The following is a 20290-nucleotide window of genomic DNA, read 5'->3' as shown; positions in this document are numbered from 1 at the left end:
ACTTTCTGTTGTCTTGGTGAAAGGTGGTTGGTCACACAGCAGCATCCACTCAGGGGACTTGAATACAAGTGCATGCCACACTTTTCAGACCTTTCTTTGTATAAAAATAAAAAATGTAACAGAGAAAATTCATAATTCTGTTGTACTTCATGTTGGTCTGTCGCGTCAGATTCCAGCAAAATGCATTTAGATTTGTGGATGTAGGAATCCTTTTGCAGGGCTCTGTTCATCCTTCCTAAAATCAACCTGACAAGAACAATGCTTTGGAGGAAAGCAAAAACTTTTTTTTTCCTTTTTTGCAACACAAAACTACAGTTTATCGATTATGTAAGTAGAGGTAGATTGCTTACACTTGTTACTCAACCGTACTTTATGTAATCACTTCTGTTGACCCTGATCAATGGTGAAGAGCATGATCAACAAATGATTAGAGAAAACCTGTTCGCTGAGCCCTGGTTAGATAACTCACTACTAAACAAGGAGTGTTCCATCAAAATCAGGAGAATGTATTAAAAAACAAACAATTCACATCTGAGTAATGAGTGTTTAACTTCAGTCCCATTTTCAGCTTGTCTGAAGGTTTCACCAGGTAACCAGTCTTAGCAGGGTGAAAGTCCACCTTACTTTGTGTGTGTGTGTGTGTGTGTGTGTGTGTGTGTGTGTGTGTGAGTGAGTGAGTGAGTGAGTGAGAGAGAGAGAGAGAGGGAAAGTGAGTGGAGGCGTGGCCTTTTGACCGGTCTACCTGGATTTACCTCCTCATTCACAGACTGTCAGAACGACACTTGAGCCGAGACATGAGTGGACGAGTCGGAGACCTGAGCCCAAAGCAGGCTGAGAGCCTCACTGAGGTCAGAGATGAGTCCCAACTCTGTAATATCTGATGGAAATGGCTTTGTTGCTGGTTGGTTGTAGTCATGTGTTTATATGAGGCTCATAGCTGCTTCTGTTAGCTCTTTATTTCAGCTGATCCAGCTTTAAACACTCTTACCAGTGAAAGTTGGATTGTGATCTCTCTGTAAAGACTTAGCATGGGAACTAGACCAGATCAGATTTGGAACAGAAAGAAAACTGTAGAACCGCATTCCTTAAATTAAATGTATTTTTTTTCAACCTGACATTTTCTGAAAACTTCATCTCAGCCCACATGCAGCACAAAGTGCCCCCATATTATGGGCTGTGTGGCGCTGCTCTGCTGGTATCTTGGAGGACAAGAGCTCTTACTTCTTCTTTTTTGTAAAGAATGGTTTCATTTATTTATTTATTTATTTATCTATGTGAGGTTGGGAATGAGTGCAATGTGTCGGTGCTGTGAAAGTCCTCCATTCCACGCTAATTTCTCCCAATTAGCAGACTTTGTCAAATTGCCTCCTAACTGGGAGGAATCTGTGGTGCTTTTTGGTTTCATAACTCCTGCTTTTTGTTTTTAATATGGAAGAGGGCAAAGACTGGGAATATATTTAGTAATACACAAAATATATGAGGTAACCAAATTCAACTAATATCATCTTCAGCTTATTTTAATAATAGTGCACAGGGCAGTGAGCATTTGCTTTCATTTAAAGCCAATCAAAATGTAAAAAGCGATACAAAGTTAGGATTTAAAAATGTGCGGATTTTTGAAGTTTTACTACTTAGTTTTAGTTAAGCTGGTATTTATTTAGCATGACAGATAATTGTATTTTCAAAAGCTTTACATTTATTGTAATGCATTGCGCAACTATACATCTTTACATGCAGAAGCCGTTGTTTAAAACTTCCCATCTGTTAATACGTCCTGAGATTCAAAGATTCTTTATTGTCGTCATGTGTTACCGTGGTGCAGTTCTTCTGAGGATACTCCGGTTTAGAGTACATACAACAAACGACATGCAATAAACAATGTGTACAGATTTTTTTTCCACATTAAATCATGCAAAGATGAAGAAGATAGAAAAGGTAAAAAAATATTTTAAAAATAAGTTTGTATCAGAGTCCGAGGGCTTTGGTATCAGTCCCTTCTCTAGTGATACTAGCCATGTTACATAGGTTAGTCCGTCCTTCATGAATCACAAATAATTAGGTAATAAGTTATCTTTGTGCAATAATTTGAGGCTTCGTTTACAGAAGTGTGCAATTAGATATTCCTGAGAGAAACGTGCAAATAGGCAATAACAGTACAGTGACTGTAACATACGATGGACTTTAACATATTTAACATTAGATGGATTATAACATATGGTTGTAACATACTGATGGACAGACTTCAGCAGGGGACGATCACCCTCTGCTGAGGGATGTTTGATGCACTCTTTGCAGAATTGTTGTAATTTAGACACATCGGGGGGGTTCTGAGCATGAAGGGCCTGTTTAGGGTCACACTACAGCATCTTCATTGGATTGAAGTCATGAATTTGACTAGACTTTAGGCTTGACTTCATTAGGTCCCCAGAGGGCAATTCATCTGCAATGACTAGTTGTAGGGATCATCACATAAGCGGTTCCACAGATGATTAACAACACAGGGTGAAAAGAGACGACTATGCTCTGGAAGTGGTTACAGTTTTTTATGGACTGGGCCGCTCCAAGACCTTCATTTAGATATTTTTTAGTCCTTCAAAAGTGGACATGCTGCAAAAACCCCAGTGGATCCCCAGTCACTAAGTAATGGCTGGGCATCCGCCTTCAGGGCTGTGTGGATGAGAGCAGGACTGAAGGTTGCCCTCAACGGGGGCAAGCTGCCCAAGCTGTAAAGCAGAAAAGGTAGCCCAGACCATTACACCACCACCACCATGCTTTAACTGCTGGTGTGATGTTCTTTCTCTGCAATCTTCCCCGGCTAATGCAACATGACGCACACCTTCCAAAGACGTCCACCTTTATATTCACAGAATGTTCTCCCAAAATCATTTTTACGTTCATGGAGGCCGTTGTTGCCCCGCATCTTTCTCATTGTCAGATCAGGAATACCGACCTTAACTCAGGCAAGTGAGGCCTGCAGAACTTTAAGGGTGGTGCTTGGTTGTTTTGTAACCTCTTGGATGAGTGGTTGATGTGCTCCTGGAGTAACTTTGGTTTATACATTTCAACTTTAATAAGGAATTATTTCATGTTAGAAGATACCTTGCCTTTGTGCATGTTTACCCTAGTTTCTGAGGACAGAGCTGCCTTGGCAGTTTCCACTCAGGGGTTTAGTTAAACTGCTTTTCCTTTCCTATAACTCACTGTGACAAAAAAATGAGATTTGGATTCGCTTTCAGTTTCGGGAAAGGATTCAGGATGTCCTCCCCTGCCTGCCGGCTCAGCATGACCACTACCTCCTCCGCTGGCTCCGAGGTGAGTCACTCAGCCTTCTGCTTTGACTTCTGCTTTTGAATTTTGCACTTAAAATAGGAACAATTAATCTCAATCATCTTATTTCAAGTGCAGGATGTCTAATTATCTTATTTTTGGGGTCAAAATACTCATTCCATTGGCAGATAATCTTATTTACTTGCTTAAATCAAAGATAAATGCACTAACTTTAAGAACATTTTACTTATTTTTAGATCCGTTTTTGCAGTGTATTTAGTGCTTTCTGAACACTGATAAAAAATGGAAACTAAAGTAGCTTCAATTGTCTCCTTTTACTCTGTGAGACAGAGCTCAATTGATTTAGGACCTGCTGGTCACCCTTTTCAGCCAATTGAGGGTAAGTCAGCTGACATAGCCCATCGGCTGAGTTGATTGGTGCATCACAAAAACAAGGTCCAACACAGTCTGTTAATATACTTTTCAATATCTCTATGTAAGCACAGCTGCCTTTTGCATTTAAATTGCTCTTAATTTGACCTGTTCATGGTGTACCCCGCCTCTCGCCCAGTGAATCCTGGAGATAGGCACCAGCGACCCCATGAAGGATTAAGCGGTTTGGAAAATGGATGGATGGATGCTCTTAATTTATGAGAATGCCACACTAAGAACTAATAAGGGGTCTTATGGTGAATAGACTGAATTTATTTAGCACTTTTCCAGCTATACTGACCACTCAAAGCGTTTTAAACTAGAAGCACATTCACCCATTCACATCAATACACGGACACACAGATGGGTAGGCAACTTTGAGTCAAGTGGTTTGCCCAGAGGCTCAGCAACATGTGACAGGAGGAGCTGGAATCAAACTAGCAACGTTCCCATTACTCTACACAGTCAGTGCTTCAAGCTGTATGCAAGCTGTATGCAAACAAAATTTCGATCTGTACGACAAATAAAGTTGTCTATGTCTAAGTCTAAGATTGAGCTTAACCTATATTGTCTCCCGTGATGAGTACCTTATACTCTGGATATTTAGTCATTTCATATTAGGGTAATATTCAGGATCCCTGCGCTCAACTGCAGTTAAACTCACTTACATGAGCAGCAGCTTCAGGACAAATACATCCTAAATAAGAAAAACAGATCCAGGGATTAATATTTTAGGTACATTTACTCTCCTTTCCACCTCCTCTTGTTCCTGACCTCTTTTTAACACAGCTCACACCTTATGAAAGGAAAACACAGGAGGTCAGCATCTTCTGACTACAACCAAACAGAGGCAGAGGCCAACAGCCGAACCGGTTCCCAACATGACACCGTAGCCAACTCCAGCTGAGGTCTGGGGAAGTTAAGTAACCAAAGGAGATTGTTGTTCCTCTCTTTCCATTTCACGCCTGTATTCACTGTTTCATGTGTCCATATCTGACCATTTAACCCCATGAGACTTAAAACAACGCTAACAGTAACATTAGTCATGCGTGATCATGAGCAATTCTACAACATAAACAATCTTCCCAACAGCTTCTCTCTGTAAAAACAGCAACATGTAAACCAGCTGAGCTTTCATTTAGGGCAAACCCTTTTATATGCATATCAGCTATTTTCTCAATGATCAACATACAGACACCATTCAATAAACTAGATTATTATTGAAAGGTTTGTTTATTTCAGTAACTCAGTTCATTAAGTGGAACATGATACTGAATAATTCCACACAGACTGATGTTTTCAAGCCTTTATTTCTCAGTTATGATTTTCTGCTTATAGCTGATGAAAACACAGCATTTAAGTTAACATTATATCGGATCACTTAAAAACATTTTTAATATAGAAATGTGTGCTTGGTGAAAATGATCTTTAAGGTTATTTTCAAAAGTTGCTTTAAATCTGACTGACGGGTCACCTTAGCTCAAACATGGGTTGGATTTCAGTTTCAAGGTACACCAAGGTTTTAAGGAGTCGTAGTTTCCAAGCAAACAAAAAATAAAATTTGTTATACTATTCCTACAACCTAAAATACTTTATAACGAACTAAATTTGTTGCTGCACACTCCTGGTCAGCTGGATGAAAGAATGCTACAACATTTTTCTCTTGCTTACAAGTCCGACAAATTGGGCTGTTTGGAAATGGCTGTATTTGTTTGTTTTTTTTTAAAAAGAAAAACATGTCGGACATGATGGAAAAACTAAAGGAGCACCACCTATCACTCTTGTTAAGAACGGGCGGTGTTAAAACTACAGCTGGCAAGCTACAAGGAGACATGTCTGGAAAGCAGCTGAGTGCAGGCTAGCTACCTGAGCACCAACTAACAGGCTAATTGTGTCAGGTTTGTTGTACTTGTCAGCCTATGATGGGAGGTGTATCAGTTCAGACACCTCACTGATCACTTTCATCTGACAACTATGAAAGATTATGATGAAATGCGAATAAATTACTTATGAATCCGCAGCTCGGCAGAGAGGTAACCAGAGCTCAGCCCTTCAGCACGGCAGGGAATGAGTTCTTGGAGGCCAGAGTATCAGTGGGATTAGGAGCAGGACAGGGTGGATACTTGAAGACCAGAACCATAGCAGGATAACAGCTAATCCAGGTGAATACTTGCAGATGAGTCAACACGGTCCAGAAACTCAGCCTGAGATGCAGAGGGGAGACAGGTGGATCCAGAAACCAGCAGAGATACAAATCAAAACACTAAGGCAGAAAACAAATGGTCAGAAGGTGCAAACCAGGCAGACAGGCGAGGAGTAGGTGAATGCAGAGGGGGGCTTAAGTAGGGAGGCTGGCAGGTGAAGTGAGTTCTGGCTAATTAGTGACTGACAGGTGTGACTGACTGCAGAGGGAGTGACGGGAAGGCTGAGTGAGAGGGGGAGGAGGAGACTGGAAACTAACCATAAATAAAGCTAGATCCTAACTAAACCCAGACAACGAGGAAGAACTGAGTTACGTAGGTGTCCAAAATCCAAAGAAGAATGAATAAATATTCTGGGTAATATCATCCTTGCTGTAATGTTTGTTTACCTTAAATTCTGTGCAAATCTGCTGAAACTGTTGTATTTTACAGAAGCTTATAATGATTAGGAATATCCTACTGGATCATGCCAAATATTACTGGCTGCCCAACTCCAGTCCTTGAAAGCTACTGACCTGCAACGTTTAGACCAGGGGTCACCAACCTTTTTGAAACAGAGCTACTTCATGGGTACTGTCATACGAAGGGCTACCTGTGCTGACCTTTGAACTACAAGAGTCCAAGATCTCCTTAACTTTATGTAATATAAATATGTTTTTAATGCTTTTGGCTTTTTTAAATCTATGTAAATATAAGGATGGTTAAAAAGGAAGAGCAACACTAAAATAGCATTTTAAATGCAGCTCACTGGAGGATTGTGCTACTTCTTTGAACAGGCTTGAGGGCCCTAACCTGACTCCGCCAGATGGATTTGCTCCACATATCCATCTGGAAACCTTCCGTTGAAGTAATTTTGGGAAGGGGCGAAAATACTGGTTAGCTGATTGGCCCATGTTGGTGATAGACGGGCCAAATAAACCAATCACATCAACGAAGCATATGACGTACTAACAGAGCGACGACGAAAACACAACCACAAGCCAAGCTACTCTTGCTGCTGCAGGTAAAGGCTCGTTAGCTCAGCAAAGAAATACTCTGTAATTCCGATAAAACTTGCTCGATAGCCACGCTAACGCTAGTTTCATCGGCTGAAGCCGCCATGTTCTTTAGACTGAACTGTCGCGCTTCTCGTTGCGTTACACCTCAACCCGCCTCAAAGCCAACGCTGATTGGATGTTCGTTTGGTGAACTGCTCCAAATTTTCTTTAACGGAGAGTAGCCAGACTGATCTGCGAGTGAAACCTTGAAAGCTCGTGAGATCAGGATGGTCTCACGAGGCTATGAGGGCCCCACATTTGGTCCTGGTGGGCTACCTGGTGCCCGCGCACCCCATATTGGTGACCCCAGGATTAGACGCATCCTGTCTCGAATGCACTTGAATCAAATGTGGGAATCCCCTCATCAGCATCATTCAGCTCTGCAGCTGCCATTTATAAGCCGTTCATATCATCCAGGTGTGTTGGAGGAGGGACCCATCTGAAAGTTGCAGGTTAATAGCCCTCCAGGACTGGAGGTGGGCGCCCCTGCCTTGCATCCACCTGCACAGCGTTGGCCTCAGAGTGAAAATAGCTGCTCCGTTTCCCTCCCTCTTGTCTGAATCATGCAGGAGGTCACACATGTTGATACTAAGCTTTGTTCTGCATAATCTCTATTGCCTAAGAGACAGACAGGCGGGGCTCTATGATTGCAGAGAGTGATGCAGCGACTGCACTTAATTACCAACCTGAGTCATCTGAAAGGACACCTGTCACAGCTCGGCTAGAAAAGCATGGTGTGTATGACGGGCAGCGATGATGGGAAAACACCCAACCAATCTATGGAACCAGGTTTACTTATCCTCAGCCTGCTTGTTCTGTTTAGATGTGTTTAAATGAGCGCCATAAACAGGGCAGTCAGTAGTAGCTCGCTGTCAGCTTTAAATACCCCGTCCTTCAGCAATGCCTGCTTCAACACCATTTGTGCTGATTCATCTAACATGCTGCTTCATGTTGGAGGATCAGAACCTCCTGCCGTTTTTCCTGTATTGTTCCAAATCGAGTTATGATGTAGAGGGAAGTGACACTACTCTTGAACTACACAAAGCCATTTGATTCTGTTTAATTTAGCTCATTAAGGCAAGTTTAGAAATGCATAGCACCACTAGGGAATCTAGACAACAGGAAAACTTTGAAATAACAAAAACCTTTGTACTTGGTAACACTTGGTAATGGGTAGGCAAATGTTTGGAGCATCTTTTTTTAGATCAGCTCCTGTTGTTTTCTTCCTGGAAGGAAATTGAAACTCTCCTAGAAGCAGTCAGACCTATAAAACGGCATTTCAGTCCCTCAGGCGCTGCCAGTATGCTTCTGTTAACAGCTTCTAGAAGCGCCGGCGTGTTTGACCAGTGGTGGACGGCCAGCGCAGGCTGAGATCGATGAGCGACCCTGTGACCAGAGGCCCCTGTGTGCACTGGATGTTGACTTTGAATCGTTCCTCTGCTCGCTTAAAAACAAGCTGGCCGTGTTAAACCAAGTCAAAGGTTACAGCTCAGGAGACAGCGGCTCATTAAACTACATGTGCAACTTTCAATTTTTGACAAAAGTCGGCTGTTCTGAAAACAGCACCTTATCTCCTTTGTGTTTTTTTCCGTTGCTGACACTTAAATTGAATACACTTTCCATCACATTATTTCACATTAAACAAAACTCACAAAGGAAGTAGGTAAACATTGCTCCTTTGGTTTTTTTGTTTTTGTTTTTGTCTTGGCTTGTTGTTGGGGGCCCCATGGATGAAAGCAGCCATCAGTGTATTAAACTGATATTTGTCTCTGCTCCAACTAAGCCAGCTCTGGATTTTATCTAGAGGCCGTGTGCAGATCAGCCAATCATAGCATGCAGACATATAGAAGCAACCATTGGTTCAAATCCCTGCCACACACGCGTTTGTTTGCAAGTAATCAAAATCATCCAAATATTAAGGGCCCTGTTTGAAAGACCATACAGTCAGTAGTCTCTTGAACTGGGTTTAAAGTAACAAGGATCGTTTGTATTTTCCCTGTTAGATTTGCCTCCATTGTACTTACAGATAAATCATAGCAATAATTCATATGAGGTGTAATTTTCTGACTTTCATTTCCATCCTCCTGGTGCCTGTGTGGAAGGAGAAGCCCTTCCCAGACCAGACCAGAGGTTTTCTGTGCTAATGGGTTTTCACGGCCTAACATGGATTGTTTCTCTTCTGCTTTTCTCCTCCCAGCTCGTAACTTCAACGTCCAGAAAGCGGAAAACATGATCCGAAAGGTGAGACTTTTGTGACCCGGCCTGGGTTTTTACATCTGTCCGACTGCTTTACGTTTCTCCTTCTTTTCTGTTTCCAACCCGTGGCGTTCATGTAACGTCTATTACTATCGACATTATTGGCTTTTCCTGAACAGTACACAAAGGGGCTTATATAATATGCGGCCCTGTTAATAATTGAACCAGAATTTCTAGACTTTGCTTTTGGCCTTCATTAGTGAACTTATGACTTTGTCCCTGAGCGGGCTTCTGTGTTCTGGTTCCTCGCTAATGATACCTAAAACCCACTGAGGCCTTTGCAGAACTTAAAATTATGCTAATTTAGACGCAGGTGCATTCTGTGTACCAAATCGTCGAATTCTGAAGGCATTCGGTTGCACTGGATTTTATTTATGCAGTGCTCTGTGTTGATTTATCACATAAAGCCATTAACATGAGTTAAAGCCTGTGGTTGTAAAGGGGTGAAATCTAAAGCGGAACTCTGCAGTTCTCTTTGAGCACCAACTGGTCCAAAAATGATCCTGATGAACCCGGCTTCCTTTGATCTGTCTTCTCTGTCATTGTTCATTAGTTTTACTTCCAGGTTCTTGTAGACACTCTGATCTCTTCTTACAGCACGTGGAGTTCAGGAGGCAGATGAAAGTGGACACCATCATAGCTGACTGGAAGCCTCCAGAGGTAAGGCGTCGCGGTTCCTCCCCTCGGCTTGTCTTCTCAGGTGTCTGAGTGAGTGCCGTCTGTGGTGCGATGCCCGCCGCTGTATTTCTGCCAGCGGGCATCCTTTCAGACAACGGTTTGAGGATGCTCACATTTTTCTTCTCAAGGTGATTGAGAAGTACGTATCCGGCGGGATGTGTGGCTACGACCGAGAGGGGAGTCCCATCTGGTACGATGTGATCGGCCCTCTGGACCCCAAAGGCTTGCTGCTGTCGGCCACCAAACAGGACTTCATGAAGACGAAGATCAGGCACATTGAGATGCTGCAGCGGGAGTGTCGGAGGCAGGCTGAGAAGGTCTGAAGCAAGTTCTCCCCTGCCGTCTCCTCCTGTGCTCTTTCTTCCTCTCTCACCTCCTTTATTCCTCTTCCACTAGTCACCGTCCTGTTTCCTCTTCTTTATACATGCGGGGTTGCCTCCAAAAAGTTTCCAAAATGAACCGATGGGGCCACTAATTATCTAAGGGTGGAAATCTACTGATTCGATACATGAAATCAGGGTTCTTTTTTTTACTGCCCACAGCCTCCAGGATTTAGAAACATAAATAAGACTCACATCATTTTCAAAAAGAGTAGGAGGGTGAGATTGGTGTTGGTGTATTGCTGGTGTTGGTGTATTGCTGGTGTTGGTGTATTGCTGGCCTGGTGTCTCCTGCTGACTGCAGGAGACACCAGGCCAGCAATAACCTGGCATGGATTAAGGGAGTTAATCAGAATCAAGTTTATTGCCAAGTAGGTTTGCACTTACAAGGACTTTGACTTGGTGTTGATGGTGCAGACAAAATAGATATATATATATACAGAATCTATGGCTATATAGTATATAGGATGATTAATATACCATAAGGTATCTATATCTATATTATTGTAGCTTAGATATGTCATCGATATACCGGTAGGATGTCGTTGAGACAAGAAGGTCGGGATATGATGTTGGTGTAGCTTGAAGATAGCTCTTTCCTCTCTCTTGAATCATGCATCTGGTTTAGTAGGAGGGCCAGAAGATTTATAACGGTGACCCCACAAGCACCCCCCCCCCCACCACCACCACCACCAGGATGGCATGACTGCTGGCTTATTTCTCTCCTTTTTCACCACACATGTCCTTATTTTTGTCTTACCTTCCTGCTTCAAACTTTTTTCCTGTTGTTTCCTTCATCTCTACATTTTCCTATTGTTCTGTCTACTCTTGTCTTCACCATCTCCTTCTTCTTCTGCTGCTGTTCCCCATCAATGTGACCACAGCCGTCCTCCTGTCCCCTAAACCCTGCTCATGTTTCTCTCTGTCCATTCCGTCTCCTGTCTCTTTTCCTCAGAGTTCCTGTCCTTGTCTCGTCTCTAACATTTCCTGTTCTGTCTGCCCCAGCTTGGGAAGAACATCGAGTCCATAACTCTGATTTATGACTGCGAAGGACTCGGACTGAAGCACATTTGGAAACCTGCTGTTGAGACCTATGGGGAGGTGTGCTGAGCTTGCTCACACTCATCACATGCAGCCTCTGATACACCGCATCTGCATCTAACCCCCTCTGTATGTCCTGTAGATCCTCACCATGTATGAAGACAACTATCCTGAGGGCCTGAAGAGGGTGCTTCTGATTAAAGGTACGCCACCTGATATGCTCTTTTTTTTTCAATCTTTTATTTTTTTTCTAGTTGAGGTTGAATAATTTCTTTACTCTGCTGCAGCTCCCAAAATGTTTCCGATGGCCTACAACCTGATCAAACACTTTCTGTGTGAGGAGACACGGCGGAAAATCGTGGTTTTAGGAAGTAAGAGGACTCTTCTTGATTGTGCTGTTTCATGCTCAGATTTGTTGAATAAACTTGTTCTGCAAAAAACAGTAATAATACAAAATATACATTTTATTTAAGGTATTAATACCTAATTGTGAAATAAGCACATCACTATGAAGCAAATACAAGGAAGCTACATGCTGATATGTGTACTGAACATTGATTAAAGCCACCGAATCCTAATCGTTTAATATGTATGAATCTTTAATTTGACTATTGTTTTAAATCAGATGAGATCAGCAGGACTAATATGAGAGGGAGATCAGAGAGCTCTCAATGGCTGATCCATCACTGGAGAACATCTGTTTAAACTGTGGACATCTGTCACATCTGTCACATCTGTCCTCTTTGAAAAGATGTGAATTTCCACAGACTGAAAAAGGCAGGATGGGCGTAATATTTTGTCCTGCCAGTAGAGGGAAGCAAGTGTTTAATGTTGGAAAAACTAAATTTTTACTGATCTTGTGAGCTCAGAAGTCTGCTGGTCATTTTGCTTCTTTACGATTTCATACCTTTTCAGCATTGGACGCTTCGTTCTCTACATTTTCGTGGGTATAAATGGTGCCATCCACTGGGGTTAGGTTGCTGACCATGCATACAATGGTACCCACCCGGGGAGTTTTTGGACAGCCAGCAATTTAAAGTGATTTCCTATATTCTACCGGTAGTCTACTACAGTGGGCAAATGTTATTGTGTAACTCTAACAAATTAGATAATCTTGCAGAACTATGATTAATTCATTTATGTTTGATCAGGGCTGATAATCTGCCCTATTTCATTAGAATCAGCGGACCCAGAATAATTGGAACTGGAGCGTAACTCACATTATTCAAAATGTAGATAGACAATTAAATTGCAGTATATATGAGATAGATGTTTTACTTGTCATTTCCAACTTTGGGTCAGTTTGTGCATTCACCAATTATTCATCATAAATATTACAATTATTTTGATCAATAATGGAGATAAAGGTTTATAGAGTTCATATCTCATAAACATTTAGTCGTATATTGTTATTTAAAACTTTGTAATCCATTCCTAATTCCATTTTGGTGGTTCTAATCCCCTTTTTGCACCACTTTACTCCTTTGAAATATAACAGATAAGGACTCCTGATTATATCCTAAACATTTAAGTGACTTCCTGCTGGTAGATATGATGTATTGTAGTCATATAACTATATTATCTTATAGCTGACCATGTGTAGAGCAGTAAATAACTTTAAATTGTAGGCCACCAACAGGTGTGAAACATCCAATTTATGAGTATGGATTGATGCATTGTTGGTATGAAACCTTCTGCACTATGGAAAGCTAGAAGGGTGAAAATTATTGTTTGTGGTTCTTTTTGTGTGTGTGTGTGTTTATTTTCAAAGTGATTTTCACAATACAATCGACTTCCCACTGTCACTAGATGCTCACCCAGGATGAGTGAATGCTGCAAGTCAATGTTGCAATCGGCTGGATTTCCTTGGAAAGATTTTTAGCTAATTTCAATTATAAACTAAACTTGACTCTGTTGTTTAATAACTGGGGTAAATTGAGATGCATGTACTTGAAATGGAATCTGTCTCTATGATTGGATTGAATCAAGTTTTTTTTGTTAAAGTGCCTTCAGATGACATTTGTTGTGGATTGGCGTAAAACCAAACTGAATCAAAACTGAATTGAACACTTCCCATGTGCCACACGCTTTTGATCCTTTTGGCATCTCACAACGATGTGCGGGATTTTTTTGTACCTGCAAAACTCAAGTAGGAAACCAAATTTTGCTGTCTGCCTCTTTTTGCTATGAAAAGTTTGTCCTGTTTTATTCAGTTAATCACACCTTGTTGTCAGGTCAAATATCCACCATTCAAGTGGTTAAAAGTCTGTTTCCTCACCCAGTCGCTGCATTCTCCTGTTCTCCATTGGTTGCCTGTTACCGTGCTGCAGTGTCTTTACTGTTTCCAGCTTGTTCAGGCTTCACTTTTCTCATGCCAGTTCCTCGTTTGGTATTTTTTTGGCCCTCCTGCTGAGGCCCCCTGTGATTGGCCAGGTTTGGGGTGCACTTTAATAAATTAGCCCTGTCAAATTTTGTCAAGTGCTGGCAATGGTGTAAATTGCAATTATGAGGCATTTTCTGTGTCTGGTGTCCTCTATCCGTTTTGACTGATGTTCAGACATTATGGCAGCTGCCCTATTACAGCATTACTCCACTGATGTTTCCACTCAGTGAGTTTAATTAGCTCCTTGCAAATGAAATTGGTTACATTCCCATGACAAGACAAAATTAGCATTAAATTATGTCTAAATTGTCTCACTCCTTCACAGTACATACAATGGTTTCAGTATTTCTGTTTTTCTGTTTGCAGGTAACTGGCAGGAAGTGCTGCGCAAGCACATCGATCCAGACCAGCTTCCTGTGGTGTATGGAGGAACCTTGACTGACCCTGATGGAGACCCTCGCTGCAGAACCATGGTGAGAAGAGACAACCCAAACCAGTGTACGGTTTGTCTTTGATGTCCTGACTGAAATTATTTACGTTGTGCCTGTTGTGCCATTAGATCAACTACGGTGGTACTGTTCCCAAGTCGTACTACGTGCAGGAGTCTGTGAAGGTTCAGTATGACAGCAGCGTTACCATCAGCCGTGGATCAAGCTTGCAGCTGGAGTATGATATCACTGCTCCCAGCAGCCTCCTGAGGTATGACAGCAGGTTCAAAATATGGTCACATTGACACACAATGACAAACAATGTCCAATACATCAATATCAACCAAATATTGTACAGCAAACAGAAATTTGGAGAATGCAATTCAATCACTAAGGCAAAGGTAGCTGAGGAACTTAAAAAGCTCCCTGGCGGCATGGTGCCAGGGGTGGATGAGATTTGGCTTCTTCAATGTCGCATGTAAGACCGAGACAACACTGCTGGAGTGGCAGACTTGGTGCTTACATTTTTAAGAAAGGGGACTAGAGAGTGTGTTCCAATAATAGAGACATCACACTTCTCAGCTCCCCTGGGACATCTTGCGTTGGGGTCTTGGAGAGGAGGCTCTTACTGATAGTTGAACCTCAGATCCAGGAGGAGCAACGTGGCTTTCATCCTGGGGTGATGTGAGCATTCCTCTCAAGTCTACGTGTATTTTATGGATCTGAAAAAGGGCTGCAACTGTGTCTCCCAGAGTATTTTGTGTAGGTGCTGCAGTATGGGATATCTGGGTGGCTTTAAAGGACTTTACAGTCCCTGTATGCCCAAAACCAGAGCTGTGCATTGGACTCCACCAGGGCAGTCCCTTGTCACCGACCCTGTTTATGGTTTTCATGGACAGGATAACAAGCCATAGTCATGTCAACAGGTTGTCTGGTTTGGGCACCTCATCTTTGTTTTTTGCAGATGATGTGGTTCTGTTGGATTCTTCAGGCTATTACCTCCAGTGCACACTGGAGTGGTTATTTGCTGAGTGTGAAGTGGCAAGGATGAGAGTCAGCTACTCTCCAAGGCCATGGTCCTTGACCGGAAAAAAGGTGGACTGCCCTCTCTGGGTTGGTGTTCAGTCTCTGCCTTAAGTGGAGGAGTTTAAATATCATGTTAATTGGTGATAATAGCATGAATCAGCCTCAGAAACAGGGTGAGATACTCTGTTAATAAGGAGGAGCTCAAAGTAGAGCCACTGTTTCTCCACAAGTGAAAGATGCCAGTTGAGGTGGCTCAGGGCATCTGATCAGGATGCCCCCTAAATTCAGAAGTTAACGTGATAATCTTTCATAAAAACTTTGTATGCAACCAGAGTGAGCTACTGACATATAAATATAAAAAAGTTAAATTACATGGCTATGCACCTTTAAAGGGTTCATATAATGCTTTTCAGTTCTTCCTTTCCACATTTAAATCATTCAGTTTTGGTCTATATAAAGGGGAACTGCGATGCTTTGGTCTGAATTCCCTCTTAATTGACCCCCACAGCCTCTCTTTTTCATTGTTTGGAGGTTTGTTTGAGAACAACTCGTTTTGGTGCTATCTCTTTAAATCTGAAGAGGGCCTTCATACCCCGGCCCCCTCCAGGTCGCAGAGCGACCCACTCCACCCCGTTTGCCCATTTTTGTAGTATGCTGGGGGATACAATCTGATGAATAACCAAACATTTTCACTTTACTTGTAGCGTCAGCATCGTTCAGCTTGAAATACAAGTTTGCTCAGAGAAATAAAAATTGTGAATTTGCAAGACTGGTGAGCTGGTAGGCCATGACCTTGTTTAGCAGTTTCGCATCAAATACTGAGACATAATTGTTAAAAATATGTAACAGAGAATTAAAGAAAGCTGAACAGTTTGAAAAAGAATATTAAGATCTATGCAGTATCTGGACAGACTACATTCAACTTTTCTGAACTCTTTGAGACTCCAATTCAATTCAATTCAATTCAATTTTATTTATATCATGAAACATGTCATCTCAAGGCACTTTACAAAGTCAAATTCAATCATATTATACAGATTGGGTCAGATTATACAGATTGGTCAAAAGATTTCCTATATAAGGAAACCAGTTGATTGCATCAAAGTCCCGACAAGCAGCATTCACTCCTGGGGAACCGTAGAGCCACAGGGAGAGTCGTCTGCATTGTCCATGGCTTTGCAGCAATCCCTCATACTGAGCAAGCATGAAGCGACAGTGGAAAGAAAAACTCCCCATTAACGGGAAGGAAAAACCTCCAGCAGAACCAGAACCAGGCTCAGTATGAACGGTCATCTGCCTCACCGACTGGGGGTTACAGAAGACGGAGCAGAGACACAACAAGAGAGACAAAAAAGCACAGAAGCACACATTGATCCAGTAATCTGTTCTACATTAGATGGTAATAGCGGGTGAGCCGTCTTCTCTGGATGATGTCACAGTTAACAGAACGCCAGACCAGGTGTACCCACTATGAAGAAAAAGAGAGAGAACAAAAAGGTTAAAAGCTGAAATGACGATAAGCAATGCAAAACTGGAGAACAGTAGAAATCAGTAGAGTGAGAAAAATAGATCCTCCAGTACCCTAAACCTATAGCAGCATAACTATAGAGGTAGATCATGGTAACATGGGCCACTCTAGTTATAAGCTTTGTCAAAAAGGAAAGTTTTAAGATTAGTCTTAAAAGTAGACGGGGTGTCTGCCTCACGGACCAAAACTGGGAGTTGGTTCCACAGGAGAGGAGCCTGATAGCTAAAGGATCTGCCTCCCATTCTACTTTTAGAGACTCTAGGAACCACCAGCAGACCTGCAGTCTGAGAGCGAAGTGCTCTGTTAGGAACATACGGGGTAATCAGAGCTCTGATATATGATGGAGCTTGATTATTAAGGGCTTTATACGTTAGAAGAAGAATTTTAAATTCTATTCCTGATTTAACAGGAAGACAATGAAAGGAAGCTAAAATTGGAGAAATATGATCCCGCTTGTTGATTTTCATCAGAACTCTTGCTGCAGCGTTTTGGATCAGCCAAAGACTTTGAACTGCATTTTGTGGACTTCCTGATAGTAAAGGATTACAATAGTCCAGCCTTGACTCCAAGTACCCAAAATGTATTTAAAGCAGCAATGAGGATTTTTTTTTTTACCCCTTGGTAATGCTTGAGTACTGTGTATCAAGCCAGGACTCTCTCCACTTCCACTCTGGCTGCAACCCGACACCCATTTCCCTTCCCCTTTTCACTTGTTGTCTCCTATGCGCATATTTCCAGCAGTCGTTGGGCGTTAGGTGGGGTACACCCTGGACAGGTAACCAGTCGATCACAGGGCACCAATTTAGAATGCAGGTATGTACAGGTATTTTAAAAAGGCAGAGACATGAATAAAAGCCTGGGTCAAGCATCCAAAACCCACTGAACCAAGATGTGAAGGAGAGAGAGCAAGCAGGATGGAGTGGATGCACACTAGTCAGGGTGTTGTGGATTGCTGCAACAGTGAAAATCTGGGAGTGAGAGTTCATGTGATTATTGGTCAAGACACCGTGGCGCTAACAGAAATACAAACAAAACTGAACTGAACGTGTTAGTGTGTCACTTGTTTTAGTACGCAAAGGGAATGTGTTCTAAAAGCTCACATCTGTCATTTAAGTTTTGTTGATCAAGAACAAATCAATCATATCCAGAAGATAAACTGCAGATCTATTCCCTCCCAGGTGGCAGTTTGCCAGCGATGGAGCAGACATCGGGTTTGGAGTGTACCGGCGCACCAAGGACAGCAGGAGTCAGAAGGTTGCTGAGATGATGCAGGTTCTTCCCAGTGAACGCTACAATGCTCACCTGGTCCCTGAAGACAACTGTCTCACCTGCTCCGAGCCAGGAGTCTGTGAGTAATTGCTTGTTTGGTTTAGGTTTTTTAGAACATTCATCAAGACAGTTTAGACATAGACAGCTGACACCCCTTGTAAAGATGTAAAAGAAGCCTTCACAAAAAATCTAACACTAGGAAATAACTGTTTTGAGTAATTTCACCGGTTGAACAGTTATGGGTGCTCCAAACAATCACTTTAAATCCAAGTCCAAGTGGCACATTTCTATTTTCCACTTTCCACCACACACAACTTACTGTTTGAAAGTGGCAGCAAACAGGAACATCTTGGACCACTACTCTCTATAACAACCAGTAGATGCTATATAGCGGTTTCGGCACCATGCCAAGAACAAGCCTTTTTTACTCTCCATCACAAATCTAAACATGTAGAGTTCAAGAGTCTCTACTTGTGCTGCCTCTTTAGTTTAGTAAGATGAGTCTAAAGGTGCTGTCACGCTGATTCCTATCTAGCCCTGTTTGATGCTGCTGTGAAAAGCAAGTCCTGGCGCATCTTTGGATTCTCTTTTGTTGTGCTCAAGTTCTGAATAGTGAATGTATACAGGGATCGATAGTGTGAATTATATGTGTTTCTTTTCCAAGACCCCACATTTGTCGTCTTTTCATATTAAAGGTTTACTGAGCATCTAGGGATAAAATTTCCAAGTGGTTAGATAACTGTTAGCTAAATTATTTAGATAGTGTGTGATCTATTCAGTTTCACTGTGAGTTTCTAGCATCCAGCATCTTGAGGTTAGTGAAGCATCTATATGGTCTAGGGCAGGTGTCTTCAACATGTTTCAGTCCGGGCCTCCCATGATGAATGTAAAGGTCTTGCAAGGACCCTTACCCATGACAGCAAATTGTGTGTGTGGGTGGGAGGATTTGTGATGATGAAGCATGTTAAATCTTGCGACCCCCTGCAGCACCTCCCCGACAGCGTCCACCCTACCTTTACATTAAAAACCTCTGGTCTAGGGTAAGACTAACTAATCTTATAAATCTGTCCTTGTTGCGATATCAAATTCCCAGTTGTGTCCATTCTGTAGGTGAGGTCCACATTTACAGTATACATGCTGTCTGACAGCCTGGCATTGTTCTCCGACAGCACAATGTCTTCCAACGCCATGGAAATGAAAGGCAGATAGGAATTAGAGTGACAGGGGTATTAGATGGAAATCTTCTGGTACAAACAGTCCTGTTGGGTTTTGTGTGAATCAAAGGATGACATATGTGGGACTGTGCCTCATGCCCACCGTGAGGTAAGGTAGAGGATTTGTGATGCTGTGGGGCTTTTTCTCTTCACCAGGCTCTGGGAAGAATTTTTGAATAGCATGGCACCATGAACTTTTTGAAATTAAATGTCAATGATTTTCCTCTTCCGCTGGATAACGATCCAAAACACATATCACCAAATCAACATGGATCACAAGATACAAATCATCTTTACCAGGGATGCCAACAAACATGTCTGTGACTCTATGTTGTCTGGTAGCTGCTGCTAACTGCATCCCTTGTCTCCTGTAGATGTGCTGTGTTTTGACAACAGCTACAGCCTCCTCCAGTCCAAGAAGGTGAGCTACAACGTTGAAGTTGTTCCTCCTGATGATGGACAGATGCAGGCTCCATGCAGCTGAGGGGACCTGAGGCTGCAGTGACAACAGGGACACCTGAAAAAATGCCATATCAGATCTTCGTCACCAGCTGCTGACAGGAAAATTCACTCTTGCCTCAAGACTGCTGGAGAGATGAGGCTTTAATGTCAGCCTCTATCGGTGCATCATGTCCTGGTTTCTAATTGTTTGGTACCTTCAATTTAAAGCTCATTAATTCAAGCATTAGAAACAATACTGTGAATGCAGTGCATTTAAACTGTGACGTTGCAAGGAAAGAACAGAAGAAAACAGAGTTGAACTTTTGTGGTCATTACAAGCAGTCAAGCTGACGTCCCACAGTCATGATTAAAATATACATGTACGAACAAGAGCATGATAGAATAAAAGCTAGGGTCGGTGATTTTTCCAGAAGTTTCCCCCAAGTCCCTTTTTGAATAAGACCGGCTTACCTCACTCTTCCGCTCTTCAGGGGGATCACGTGCTAAAAATCTCCCAAATCCACTATGGTCTTATTTCTTTCTACTGAGGCCTTCCTCTTCTTCTCATAAACCTGAACACTAACATGAAACACTAGAAGTGTTTCATGTTAGTGTTCATGTTTCATGTTAGTGTTCCATGGAATGAGTACACACACTGGCGTTACGTGAGCACGTCAGAATGATGGCATGTGGGACAACCAATGGATAA

The 20290-nt window shown here is 42.2% G+C and overlaps 1 protein-coding gene across 1 annotated transcript; it reads left to right on the top strand.

The window, feature by feature from the left end:
* The first annotated feature begins 744 nt into the window (after positions 1–744).
* Positions 745–20078, top strand: sec14l7 (SEC14-like lipid binding 7). Its single transcript, XM_012849771.3, has 12 exons — positions 745–848; positions 3237–3312; positions 9135–9178; positions 9791–9853; positions 10000–10188; positions 11257–11352; positions 11435–11495; positions 11580–11663; positions 14042–14148; positions 14235–14374; positions 17836–18005; positions 19515–20078. The coding sequence occupies exons 1-12, from the start codon at positions 795–797 to the stop codon at positions 19622–19624; spliced, it is 1194 nt and encodes a 397-aa protein (XP_012705225.2). The 5' UTR covers positions 745–794; the 3' UTR covers positions 19625–20078.
* The last annotated feature ends 212 nt before the right edge of the window (positions 20079–20290 follow it).

The sequence above is a fragment of the Fundulus heteroclitus genome, chromosome 8, assembly GCF_011125445.2.
Source record: "Fundulus heteroclitus isolate FHET01 chromosome 8, MU-UCD_Fhet_4.1, whole genome shotgun sequence".
Taxonomy (NCBI): Eukaryota; Metazoa; Chordata; class Actinopteri; order Cyprinodontiformes; family Fundulidae; genus Fundulus; species Fundulus heteroclitus.
This window is presented reverse-complemented; position numbering and strand designations above follow the sequence as displayed.

What these genes read in the sequence shown, in the direction of transcription:
- sec14l7 (XM_012849771.3), top strand. Translation starts at nt 795, where the DNA reads ATGAGTGGACGAGTCGGAGACCTGAGCCCAAAGCAGGCTGAGAGCCTC. An exon ending in AGGCTGAGAGCCTCACTGAG is followed by an intron (nt 849 to 3,236) that starts GTCAGAGATGAG and finishes ATTCGCTTTCAG; the next exon opens with TTTCGGGAAAGGATTCAGGA. An exon ending in CGGAAAACATGATCCGAAAG is followed by an intron (nt 9,179 to 9,790) that starts GTGAGACTTTTG and finishes CTCTTCTTACAG; the next exon opens with CACGTGGAGTTCAGGAGGCA.